Source organism: Borostomias antarcticus (assembly GCF_949987555.1).
Source record: "Borostomias antarcticus genome assembly, chromosome: 8".
NCBI lineage: Eukaryota > Metazoa > Chordata > Actinopteri > Stomiiformes > Stomiidae > Borostomias > Borostomias antarcticus.
The window spans coordinates 23205219-23219409 of NC_140241.1; the positions used below are offsets into that span (position 1 = coordinate 23205219).

A 14191-nucleotide genomic window follows, 5' to 3' on the forward strand; every position below is an offset into this window, starting at 1 on the left:
CTCCTCATCTCCTCCCTCCCTTCCTCCCTCTCCTGGCCTGGTATGACCATCCCGATCTCGCGAGCTCACTGCTTCGCTCCGCAATATCGGTCTGTCCTTCGCCCAATAGAGAGCGCGATTTCGTGGGCGGGGGTACTTGCCCTGACAGACACAACACCTTCAGCCAATCAGCGTTCTTTTAAAAATGACGCCATCATTTTCATCAATGAAGCCTCTCGTATTTGGTCCTCCATTAACGCAATGAGTGGTGAAACAACAATGAATGTTGGATTCATGCTGGGGTCTATTTTCTTCAACACCAACGGAGCAAGCTGATAGATCAAACTTTTGCCAAATCCAGTCGGAAGAACGGCAAAAACGTCTTTTCCACCGAGAAACTCCGCTAGTGCATACTCTTGTTCTTGTTTAAGTGTTGTGATTGAGTCTATTTCTGCAATAACTGCACTTAGCTGCGTTTATTCTTCTAATGTTAACGTTAAGCACTCGTTGCTTCCGGAGCCGCCATGTTTGTTTAGCGAGCGAAGTACATGAACCAATCAGGGGCTGCTTTCCACTGTGGTACAGAACAGCAGTTAAAACACAGTCCCTGATTGGCCCAGTATGGTCTGGATTTTGGGGTAATCGCTCTGGAGGAGGCGAAGGCCAGACCGTACTGCGTTAGTGAAACAATGTGAACTCGCGAGAACGGGATGGTCGTACCAAGCTATCCCTCCCCTCCTCTCTCCCTCCCCTCCTCTCTCCCTCCCCCTCCTCTCCTCCTCTCTCCCTCTCCTCCTCTCTCTCTCCTCCTCTCTCCCTCTCCTCCTCTCTCCCTCTTCTCCTCTCCTCCTCTCTCCCTCTCCTCCTCTCTCCCTCTCCCTCTCCTCCTCTCTCCCTCTCCTCCTCTCTCCTCTCCTCCTCTCTCCCTCCCCTCCTCTCTCCCTCTCCTCCTCTCCTCCTCTCTCCCTCCCCTCCTCTCTCCTACAGCTTGGCCTTAGCAGCGTTACACTCCGCCGCCCCGGCGGCCAGTAGGCCGTCGATCTCCTCCCGCCCGAAGCCGTACTCCTCCAGGACGGGCCGGGTGTGCTCCCCGATCAGGGGGTCCCGGTCCAGGCAGGGCCGGGCAGGGGTCCGGGAGAGGACCGGGGCCGGACGCGGGCTCTCCTCGCCCCGGGCGTCCGTCACGAAGGAGCCCCGCTCCTGGTTGTGGGGGTGGGAGCCCGCCTCCTCCAGGGACAGCACGGGGGTCACGCACGCGTCCGTGCCGTCGAACACGCCGGCCCACTCCGCCTGAGTCTTCGTTGCGAAGCGCTCGGCGAAGATGCGACGCAGCTCCGGCCAATCGGAGAAGCTCATTTGAGGCGCGAGGTCGGCAGCATCCAATCCCAGGCCTAGAGGAGGGGGTGGACAAAAATAAACATTACAAACAATCAAAGCTGCTGCAGCTATAAACTTCATTATTGTCTTCAAGTTACCAGGTGCCATGTACAATGAAATGGCATGTCATGAAAGTGAGTGAGTTGTGTTGTGTGTGCCTGTTTTGAGTGTGTGTAGGTTTGTGTGTGTGTGTGGGGGGGGGGCAGGGGGGGGGGCTGCTTGTGTGTGTGTCTGTGTGTGTATACAGTATGAACTGACCGTAGAGCAGCTGGGTGTAGAACTGCGGTTCCATGGCCCCTACAGCCATGTACTTCCCGTCCGAGGCCTGGTATGTGTCATAGAACGGAGCTCCACTATCCAGCATGTTCTCCCCACGAGAACGGTTCCACATCCCGATGCTCCGCGACTTCCATATGAAGGAACCCATGTATGCAGCCCCCTCCACCTGAAGAGAGGGGGGGGGGGGGTAGGGAGTTAGAAATAATGAGAGAGAGAGAGAGAGAGGGAGATGGGGAGAGAGAGAGAGAGAGAGAGAGAGAGAAAGAGAGAGAGGGAGAGTGAGATGGGGAGAGAGAGAGAGATAGAGCGAGTGAGATAGGGAGAGAGATAGAGCGAGTGAGAGAGAGAGATAGAGCGAGTGAGATAGGGAGAGAGATCGCGTGAGAGTTATGGGAGGGAGAGAGAGTGAGATGGGGAGAGAGAGAGTGAGATAGAGAGAGTGAGAGAGGGGGGGGGACAGGGAGAGAGGAAAAAGGGAGCGAGTTAAGGAGTTAAAGGAAGGAGTGAGTGAAAGAGAGAGGAAGTGAGACAAAGAGAGCGAGAGCAAAAACAGAGTATGGCCCAGTCCCAATGTCCCCCCTCAACCCTCAAGCCCTGAGCCCTCACAGCCCTTATTGACGTCACCTGGTAAAGTGGTTGAGTGCGAGAGGCTGCAAGGGCTCGAATTGGTCTAAAAGGAATGGGACAGCACTTGCGACATCACATTACGTTGGCGTGAAAACATTGTGGGTGTGGGGCTTTTTATCAATTTGTCAATTTTACACGTTTTTCTTGTAGGCCTTCATGTAAATTAATTTTGGCCTGAGTCAAATCCCCTATACATTATCCGAACTCTCTGTGTTACCCTCAAAACATGTCTGTTCAACTTGTTAAAATCATTTCATTTTGTGGTCATATGCGAACTACATTACCGCCTGTGATTCTTGTTTGTGATGAATCCAAAAGTATTTACTTAAATATGATAATACACATTTCTGCACCTCACAACTCTTTCCATATTCATGTTGGAAATCTCAATTCAAAGAACACTGCACCGAAATGGGTGATTAATGTCATACTGCTTTTAACTGGGAAATCATGATTCAGAAATCGATGTAATTTATAACCATACCCTACATATTTTTAAACACACACATTATACAAACCCATGGGGTTAATAACCCATACTTAAAAATAATAAAACCAAAATATTTATAAGGCTACTTGTGCAGATAAGCAAGTCCAGCTGAAAACATGAAAACATATTTTTGTTTTGTAACGTGAACATTAGGGGTGGTTGATCTGTCCGTGCTTGTTTATTGGCCGTTCTTCAGGTAACCCCGTGTTTCACGTCACAACAATATGAACTGTGGGTAATTCCCTTAGGCGAAGTCTGCAGAAGTGCAGACTTACGGTAAGGGGGCATAAAGGGCTCAAAATGTCTGCCAGAGAGCCCTCATGCACTTGCCGATTTGACATTGGGACACCCCTAAGACCTTGCGGACTTCGCGGGAGAGCGCCCTTAAGTCTGCGAGTCTGCAAGGGTGGACATTGGGACTGGGCCTATGAAGTAGGGAACGCGAGTACGACTCAAAGGTGAACCGTCTCGTGCCTGGTGGACGGTCTAGAACGTCTCCTGTATGATAAACAGTCCAGCGCTCACTGACGTACGGCAGTGTTTCCCTAGACTGTGGCGGGCCGCCATATAGTCTCATAAATCAGTATTGTAAATAATTATTTAGGCTACCGAAAGTATTTGACTTCTCATAATAATATAAACAAAACATCTAAGCTTAATATGTTTGTACTCTTGATTTTCAGGTCATGAGTATATTTAAATACTTCAAGAAGAGAGAGAGAGATGAGGAAGAAACTCAAAATCGGTGCAACCTGCCGAGCCTCATCGCTTTGGCTCTGGCAGACAAAAAAAAAGAGAAGAAAGCCCAGGAAAATCCAATGCTCAGATTCAGGGTGCAAAGTTTGGTTCAAATAGGGAGACATACTCACTCATCATTCTCTCTCTCACACACACACACACAAACACACACAATCACAATCAATCTCCTGTTTTCACTCATTGCTCATTTCACATGTCAATATCTCACAAAATCCCGTGGGAAACGCTGTGTACGGTATCATAGAGGAATGCTGAGGCCTCTCCCTGACCTTTGAAAACTGAAAATAATCTGTTGTGATGCGTCCGCGAGCGCCAGATTGTTTCTACTCAAAAACAGAGCGAACGGAGAAAGAGACAGATGTCTGTCGCAGCCTGTGAAAAACCTCCATCTCCATCTCACAGATCAACACGCAGGACTATGCGTTCATACGTGAGGAGCTAATGCGTCTTCTTTCAAATGTTTATTTCACTTGCATACATACTAAACGCAAGGGCCTAGCCCTAGATGCACTCTGAATGGAAGCCCCAGGAGACAACAGTGAAAACACTGCTAGCTGTGTCTGTAGTAGAGGTGAAGGAGGGATGAGTAGAACATGAAAGAGGAGTGAAACAGAGGATCGACTGTATGTGTGAGGTCGATCACGCCTCCAGTGAGGTAGGTCACGCCTCCAGAGACTGCTCAGTCAAAGTCTTTTTCAGTCATCTCCCATCATCTAGTCCAGGGTTTCCCAACCTGGGGTCCGGCCGGGCCCCCCTTAAGGGGGCGCCAGCGATCACGGTGGTGCGCCAGGTCTCAGATGAACAAAAAAATTAATCAAGAGACTCTGTCAATAATGACGTTACTGCTAAGTTGTCAAAGCACTTCATTCTACTGTACCCTAACTTAGCCCTGATGGAAAAGAGAGAGAAAGTGTGTGTGCGTGTGTGTGTGTGTGTGTGTGGCAATGGAAAAGCATGGGTTTTTGTGTGCATCAGACTGCAAGCATTTCTCTAGACAACCATTGCAATCAGACACCAGTCAAGAGCAGGGTAATAACATACAGTACAGAAGCCTGTGATCCCTGAGTTATTAAGAGGAGATGAGGTCATCTTGTCAGTGGAATGTACGATAAGAGGACATTAAATATCTAGGATGAACACAGTGCCTAGACATTAAAGCTAGCATGATCGCAGCCAAGCTCATATCACTTTGATTGTTCTGGCCTGTATAGCGATGAGTGAGACAAGCACTCCACTCATGGAACCAAATGTCAGAGAGAGAGAGAGGGTAAGACAGAGAGAGAGAGAGAAAAAGAGAGAGAGAGAGAGAGAGAGAGAGAAAGAGAGAGAGAGAGAGAGAGAGACAGGCTTTGATTGCGTCTGTCACTCTGGAAATCTGTGTGGCATTAGAATGACGCCTGCTGCATCCACAGAGGTTCTCCTACTGAACACACACACACACACACACACACACACACACACACACACACACACACACACACACACACACACACACACACACACACACACACACACACACACACACACACACACGTCATGTCTGTAACAGTGTTTATTTTATACTGTTGCCTGTCTTGGCCAGGTCTCCCTTGAAAAAGATTTTTAATCTCAATGGGACCATCCTGTGATGATTTGTGATCACATTTCTTCTTCCTCTCCGTGTTCATAATTTCATATTTTGCCCCTTGCTGTGAACCGCTTTGAAAATACTGTTTAGCTATAGTTACCATTCATGCCAATAAAGCGCTGAGTTTGGCCATTATGAAGGAGATAATATTCATTGGAGATGTAAACAAAGATGCAGCTCTGATGGATGGAGGAGTGAGGACCGAATAACTAAACCATGGGAACACATTACATTACATTACATTACAGTCATTTAGCAGACGCTTTTATCCAAAGCGACTAACAATAATTGCATTTAACGTAGGAAGAGCCAATGTACTACTACTTGCCAGAACTCACAAGTGCATCTTCCTTCTAAAACAAACAAGTGACTAAGAGCATAATCTAGTGCTGAAGGCAAAGTGCAAGAATCACAATCTAAAGTACAGTGCAATATAATATAATAAGTGCTTAGGTGGGAGGATTGTTGTAGTACTTCTTGAAGAGATGAGTTTTGAGCCTGCGACGAAAGATGGGCAGCGACTCTGCTGTCCTGACATCAGTGGGCAGCTCATTCCACCACTGCGGGGCCAGGACAGAGAAGAGCCGTGACCGTGTCGATCGACCGCAGGAGCCTCGGAGTGACGGGGCAACCAGTCGCCCTGAGGTAGCAGAGCGTAGTGGTCGGGAGGGGATGTAGGGTTTGACCATGGCCTGGAGGTAGGAGGGGGCTGTTCCTTTCATTGCCCTGTAGGTTAGCGCCAGAGTTTTAAACTGGATGCGAGCCGCTACACCCTGTATATGCTTAATACACACACAGACACACAAAGTGAGAGGAGGATAGAATACTATAGAGATAAGGTGTTGTGTTGTCTGGCCAGCATGGCAGAAAGGCTTGAATATTACTTATTCTTCACTGTGCATAATAACCCAGGACTGACCCAGCCCCAGGAACCCTCTGGAATACTTCAGCCTATGACGCAGAACTCCAGACCGGCTCAATCAAACACCAATCAGGGTGCCCGGAATCATCATCTGGCGTGCGTACGCAGGAGAGGTTGTTTTGGACGACGCTCATGTGATGATGAGTATCCACTGAAAACTCAAAATATCACGCTCGGTTCTCAGGGAGTTCCTCTTCGGTCTATTGGTAGATATCTGTGTTCCCCATGTGGGTCGCTGGTTCGATCCCCAGCTCACCCATCTGTTACCATCTACATACTATACATCTGTTTTCCTTGAAGAAATGTCTGTGATGGGATAAGCGCAAGCCATTACTACTCGGCTGTTACCAATCCAGTCATTATTATATCAGTGATTTCCCACAGGAAGTCCAGTCTGATGGAGCCCTATTGTCTGCTTAGGGACCCAAACCGGAACTACTGCTGCACTGGCAGCCAAACCGCAGCCATATTTCCATCGGCTCCCATGTTCTGTAACCGGCCGCACGTCTGTCACTATCAAACGCTTAATTCTCCGTAGATTCCTTGACTGTGCCCAGGCAGTAGTAGTACCCAGGGAGTGACACCTCTCTTGTCCTCTTTGATGTCTCTGGTGTGACTCACCATGCTGGCGTCGATGACCTGGCCCCTCCCTGAGCTGGCCCGCTCCAGCAGCGCCAGGACCACCCCCAGGGCGCAGGTCAGGCCCCCGCCAGCGAAGTCCGCCAACAGGTTCATCGGGGCGTACGGCTTTTCGCCGCTGCGACCCAGCATGGACAGCAGACCTGGGGGAGAGGAGAGAGGGATGAGAGGGGCACTACAACCTAGCATGGACAGGAGCGAGCGAAGGGGAGAGAGGGGAGAGGAGAGAGAGAGAGAGGGAGAATGAGTGATGAAGACAAAGGGAGAGAGGGAGAATGAGTGATGAAGACAAAGGGAGAGAGGGAGGAACCTGAGCGAGAGCGAGCGAGGCGTTCTTCTGTAGAACACCAGCTGATATGACATCACTGAGGGACAAGAGGAGAAAAAAAAAAAGCCTGTGTTCCAAGGATCGTTGCCATGGAGACCACTCACCTTACAGTTCCAAAAAAACAAGGATGTGCTTTCCTTTTGAAATTATAGGCACTGGGTATATATCCTCCTCTTTCACACAGACGCAGAGGTAGAGCTACAACTATAGATATAGAGACAGAGTTACACCTAAAGACACAGATATAGATACATACACTGAGCAAGAGCTACAGCAACAGAGCCACATTAACAGAGACAGAGCTACAGACACAAGCACAGACCTACAGACACTGATCTAGAGCGACAGAGCTACATTAACAGACACAGAGATAAGAGTTACAGACACAGAGACAAAGCTAGAGGCACAGCTACTGTATATACTGTAGAGCAACAGCTGCAGACATAGAGCTCTAGTCACAGCTAGAGACACACTGACCCCCTCTTCAGGCAGGAGTGGGTACCACAGCACCCAACACTGTCACTACAGTGGAGTCTTTTACAGCACACCCTACAGGCAGGGGTGGGTAGTGCAGTAGCTGACATGTTCACTACAGTAGAGGTTAAGTTTAGCACCCCCTACAGGAGGGGGTGGATAGTGTTGTACCTGACATGGCGAGGTAGTTGATGTCGTGACCGGCAGCGCGGGCAAAAGCGCCACTCTGGCCGTAGCCAGTCAGACGGGCGTAGATTAGACGAGGATTCTCCTTCAGCAGCTCATCTGGACCCAGACCCAGCTTCTCCATCACACCTGGGAACACGACCAGAACACAACAGAACCAGATCAGAAACACAGATACAGATCCAATGTCCAATCTCACACTGAGAATCCAAAATAGTCACCCCTACCTGACACTCGGTACCAAAACGAACCAAAGAGAACCTCAGACTCGGCGTCTACCTCACACCTAGAACCCAAGCCGAATCAACGAAAGCCATCTGTACTTCACACCCAGTCCAAGAGAACACGACCAGAATACAACCAATATACAATCACTCATCACACCTAGAACTCAATAGTAGTAATAGTAGTAGTAGTAGTAGTAGTAGTATATTACTACCCGGGGGGGGATCAATAAAGAATCCTATATTTGTCATGCGGCATGCTAGCGCACTTGGCTCAAACACACGTGGGCGACACAGGGAACACACACACAAATACACACGCATCAGGGTCGCCGCTGAAATGCCTCTCCTGCTCTTCACTCATCCCGTCATCCTTCCCTCAAGGGTAACTGGGAGCAGACAGACAGTACGCAGAGTGCATGGGCCGCGCCCGGGGACCAACAAAGTGCTTCTCTCTGTCTTCCTCAAGGATGGATAGCATCTTTCTGCATGTTTTTCTTATTGGGTTCTGTATGGGGAAAACCATGTTCTCTTATTGGGTTCTGTATAGGGGAAACCATGTTCTCTTATTGGGTTCTGTATGGGGGAAACCATGTTCTCTTATTGGGTTCTGTATGGGGGAAACCATGTTCTCTTATTGGGTTCTGTATGGGGGACACCATGTTCTCTTATTGGGTTCTGTTTGGGGGAAACCATGTTCTCTTATTGGGTTCTGTATGGGGGAAACCATGTTCTCTTATTGGGTTCTGTATGGGGGAAACCATGTTCTCTTATTGGGTTCTGTATGGGGGAAACCATGTTCTCTTATTGGGTTCTGTATGGGGTATCTTTCTGGCTACCAAGGAATGCAGCTCTCACGCAGTAGACTCGTTTGCGTTTTGCACTCGACATTAGAGTAACAAATAAATGAAACGTGACAGTAGGCTACAGCCTACAGGCAACATGTAGGTCTACATACAGTTCTGTTTTTATTCACAGTAGGGTACAGTACTGTAATGAAAATCCCACCAGTAACCAGATAGCAGGCTAAAAAAAAAAGTTTTTTAAGCCTGTCCGGTAGACCGGGAGGTTCGGATCTCTGAAGTTCGGATGAGTGGGGTCCTACTGTAATTTTAACTTCCATCGTATTTTCCCTTTTTTAATGTGAAGTACAATTGTTGTAAAGCACTTTGAGCTGCATTTATTGTCTCCAAAGCTAACCTCTGAGCTAATTAACTGTGTGTGTGTGTGATACACACTTGTCACTGTGTGACTGTAAACTATACTGTATTTGTGTGTGTGTGCGTGCGCGCATGTGTGTGTGTGTATGAGGGAGCAAGTAAATTATCACAAAGTACAGTATGTCCACTGATGGTGAAAATAGCACTGTGTTTATTAAGTTTGCGTGAGCACATGTGTTTGTGCGTGCACGCATATTTTTCAACATTATCACAAAGCACAGTACAGTATGTCCATGGCTGGTGAAAAGGCACTCAATATTTTAAATATATATCAATATTTTTAAAGTAGATTTTGTGTGTTTGTGTGTGAGGGAGAGAGGAGAGAGAGAGACAGAAAGAGAAAGATTTGCACAGCTCTCAATCCTCCGATACTGCATTCTCCACAACTTTATGTCGTGGATCAACCTCTCACTGCCACAGAGACAGATTTCACCATGTAGCAGTGAAATCCCTCCCCTGCCTGAGTAATTGGAGGGAAGATTTGATTTACAAGGTGGCTCGGTCCAGTCAGTGAATACTAATGGTCTCCAAGTGCTGTCTTCGACGACCTTGGTTCTCGTTTGTTAAAGTTACCGCTTCATTTTATAAATGGCTCACATGTACATGTACACACTCACACACTTAAAGAGAGGGGAATGGGGAGAGGGGGTGAGGGGGAGAGGCAGAGAGATACATGTCTAGGAGTACACATACATACTGTACATACATACATACATACATATATCTAGTACTGCACATATATACATACACACACTCCGTATTGCACCTGGGTGGGATGAGCCCGTGGCAAAAAAAAGTGCTCCCCATCTGCCACAGCTCGTCATAGAGGGGATGGGAGGGGTTGTCTAGGATAGACTTCAGTTTATCCCTCATCCTCCTCTCCACTAGGGATGAGACGGTATGGATTTTTGCATTACGGTACGGTATCTACACGGTACGGTTTACGGTATTTCACGGTATACGGCATATCACCTCCCCAACACACATAAAACTAGAAAAAACGCATAGCGGCTAAATGCCTCCGCCCAACAATGCAAGTTGCAGTTAACATTCAGTTGACCTTTGATATTTGAATACCAAAATCTAATCCAATTAATCTAAGTAAGTCCAACTGGACATTTTGGCCAAATATGTACAAATTCTGGTCAAGCCTTTCTTGAGATATCGTGTTCAGCAGGCCAAAAACACCTTTTGTGAGGTCAGTGACCCTTAACCTTTGACCCCCACAATGCAATCAGTTAATCCTTGAGTCCAACTGGACATTTTACCCAAATATGAACAAATTCCGTTAAGCCTTTCTTGAGATATTGTGTTCATCAGGCCAATTGGACTATCGCCTGGCGGAGGCATAAAAAACAAGTATTTTACTTTGAAGGAACTACAGTGCAACACATGATGGAAAATACACACTATTGTAATTAAGCTCAGTTTATTAATAGCAAGCTTATATTAAATTACAAAATTAACTGTTGCAAGCAACTAGAAATGTGAAGTTTCTGCAGCGCATTATTGAGTAATACCATAAACGTAATACCGTAAACACAGGGAATGTCACGGTTCTAATAAAATGAATGAATGAATGAATGAATGAATGAATGAATGAATGAATGAATGAAAAGATACAGAGCTGCTGGAACACGCTGCCACACGGAGATGTAAAGAAAGGGAGAGAGGGGAGCCAAGGGAGAGAGATACACAGAGACAGAGAGATAGGGGTCTCTATCTGGACTCTTGTAGCATCAATAAATCTAGACATAGAACCTTCAACCCACTATCTCTCAACCTGTCGATCATTGATTCTAGACAATCACGGCATAGGCCTATCCATCCCGTATATTTCAGCCAGACGGAGACAAAACCAAAACTGGATGGAGAGAGAAATGTCTACATTCTTCCATCAAGGATCTGCAGTCTCTAGTGTTCTACTAGCCTGACAATGCGTCCTTTAATTGCTCTGGCCACCATTATTATTTTTAACCTCCGCCCTAGCATCGCTAGCCTGGAAGCAGAATCCTCACGAAAAAAATGAGTTTCAAAACAAAGACTTGACCTCCAGCCACCCAGAATGATTTGAGTGGGCAGGAGTACTTGCCTTGACCAACAAACTCATTCAGACAATCAGCATAACAAGACATTGAGTTATTGTTACGGAGTCTGCAATAATTATTTCTGCAATAACTGCACTTATGGCTGTGTTTATTCATCTAAAGTTAACGTTACCGCTTGTTACTTCACTCCTGTTGTATTTCTCATCATCATCTAATATCATTTAGCCTAGACAAACTCAAAATGGCTGACAACTCCCGACCTTTGCGATAGGGCTCCAGGACCACGTCTGATTGGATGCAGATCCTCCGCAGCGCCGCCACTCCCGCTGGGCTCTTCAAGTCGAGCGCCACCGAGCGCTTCCCCCTGCACTGCGTGTCTATCGCCATGGCAACCTTGGTGCGGTCCACGCGGATCACCTTGGCGCCGAAGTCGGCCAGGATCATGCCGCAGAATGGCACTGGGGCCAGGCCCGCCAGCTCCACCACGCGTACCCCGGCCAGAGCCATGAGTGGACGGACGGCCAGGCTGTGGACAGAACAGACCGCTAGTCAGGAAATGAAAAAGGATCTAGAAGGCTGAGATCATAGCAGACATTGGAAATCACAAAATTGTCAAGTTGGTGGACTGTAGCCGCAGCGAACATTTTGCAGACAGTTTCTAATGTTGATGAATGATGGAAAATCTTAATTCCTCTTTAACAGGCCCAGCTCTGGCATCCCTGATCTAGCTCCTAAAATCCCCACTTATATCCCTTGTTATTTCTCACTTAACATAACTAAAATATGATTTAAACTACTAACAAACAAACATATCATACCCTGCCTCCATACAGCTCAGCAGAATGAATGAAAGGATCATTTGACAGTATAGAATGCCAAGAAAACCCCCATGGGACCTTAAAGGACAGGTTCAGAATTCAGCATTACACACCATGTTATAAGGTTATTTACAATCATATACAATGGCCAATATCAAAGTTTCGTCAAACGGTGCACTCTCGAGATATAGCCCGTCGCCACCAACACACTCAAACTCATAGGTGCATTGACAAAATCCCTCAAAAACACCATAAACTCTCATTTATAAAGACAGGAACGAGAGTTTAAGGTGTTTTTGAGGGATTTTGTCAATGCACCTATGGATCCATTGAGTGTGTTAACGGCGACGGGCTATATCTCAAGAGTGCAACATTTGATGAAACTTTGACATCGGCCGTTGTATATAATCGTAAATAACCTTATAACATGGCGTATAATGCTAAATTCTGAATCTGTCTATTATTATTAATTTTATATATATTATTTTTACCATTTCCAAGATCACATCTCCAGTGTTTTACTGATCCAGTGGAACTATTTTAGTGTATCCCGTCGACAGGGGGCAGTATGGGCTTCACTGCATTCAGGGTCACTGTGGCTGAATCCTCCTCATCTTCGTAACTTTACCAATAAATCACCCCGAACTTTACCAATAAATGCGCAATCAAGAGACGGATCCATCGCTTAGACTGGTGTGCCGTTCTGATAAAGGATAGAATTACTGCCTTCATAAAAGCAATGAAGTGAAAGTACTCAGCCAGAGTACAATATACGCTTGCTGGGGCATAGTTCACTTGACATGATTTGCAGCTCAGAGTCTCACACAGTATGTAACATGCCCTCCTGTTGCTAGTCAGGGCAAAAGAACACAGCATGACAGTGTAGAAGAGAATTACAAAGGGAGGCTATACGTTCAGTTAACCTCGCTGTACAACTACGCGCGACTTACCTTTGATAAACAATAACAACAAAACGTGTGGGGGAAAAAAATGCTCTCTTGTCCCAGTTGCACAGTAGTTCCTGGTAATGACGTCAGAGCAGCAAGGCTGCGTGGGAAATGGAGTTTGCAAATCAGATGCTGAGCATTGTGCGTGCGTGTATGTGTGGGGGACGTTTGTGTGCCTGTGTAATCCACTTATCACCACACCCTGTGTGTGTGTGTGTGTGTGTGTGTGTGTGTGTGTGTGTGTGTGTGTGTGTGTGTGTGTGTGTGTGTGTGTGTGTGCGTGTGTGTGTGTGTGTGCATTCATACTGTATGAGTGAGTGAGTGAGTGAGTGAGTGAGTGAGTGAGTGAGTGAGTGAGTGAGTGAGTGAGTGAGTGAGTGAGTGAGTGAGTGAGTGAATGTGTTTGTGTATAAATTAATTGAGTCTATTGTGCTTTTGTTTATTCAATGATTTTCATTTGAGATCATTTTACACTTAGATCCATTAACACTGAACTGGTGTTCAAACATGGTCAACCGGAGCTCATTAGCGTTTTTATTCCCCTTATCTCTCTCGGGGGGTTAGGGTTGGGGGGGGGGGGGGGGGTTGATACACAGATGAAAGGATATCCTGATCCAGTCATGTCTCTATAATGATCACATGAAAGCTGGACTCTATGGAAACTAGGGTACATCCAGTACTAAGCAGTTCTTGACTTGGACTGAAATAGGCGCCGGTGCCCATCGGCACTATTTAGGTACAGGACTAGCCTAGCCTGTTTAGGTACAGGACTAGCCTAGCCTGTTTAGGTACAGGACTAGCCTAGCCTGTTTAGGTACAGGACTAGCCTAGCCTGTTTAGGTACAGGACTACTGTACCACAATACTAGAGCTGATAATCAAATTCTAAGACACAGTAAGAGGTGCAGGAGCTCAATCGGTTGACGATATATTGAGACGGTACTCAGCTCTGGTGTGCCCCTGTCCAAGCCAAGCACTAGAACCTGAGCTATCCAAAAAGAACACGTAACAACCAGATGCAGAACCCAGAGTAAGACACCCAGGCAGCCATAAGGTCATTCAGGACAGCGAGTGGTGACTGGCTGACTGGGAAATGACCACCTTCACTCATTGGCAGGAAGAGCTGAAGGGGAAAACGGTCATTTCAAAGGCCACAGGAAATAGGTGTACAATTATTGTCATGATTACCTATATTACATATGATTATGTCATAATCATCATTATAATTGCGTTAGGCAGTCTCCAGTT

At 46.8% G+C, this 14191-nt stretch overlaps 1 protein-coding gene across 1 annotated transcript; it reads right to left on the reverse strand.

The window, feature by feature from the left end:
• Positions 1-953: 953 nt before the first annotated feature.
• Positions 954-13004, reverse strand: amacr (alpha-methylacyl-CoA racemase). The gene is made up of 6 exons (XM_084441610.1): positions 12948-13004; positions 11440-11705; positions 7673-7816; positions 6682-6842; positions 1615-1801; positions 954-1370 (listed from the first exon to the last, which is right to left on the reverse strand). The coding sequence occupies exons 2-6, from the start codon at positions 11684-11686 to the stop codon at positions 961-963; spliced, it is 1149 nt and encodes a 382-aa protein (XP_084297736.1). The 5' UTR covers positions 11687-11705; positions 12948-13004; the 3' UTR covers positions 954-960.
• Positions 13005-14191: the final 1187 nt, after the last annotated feature.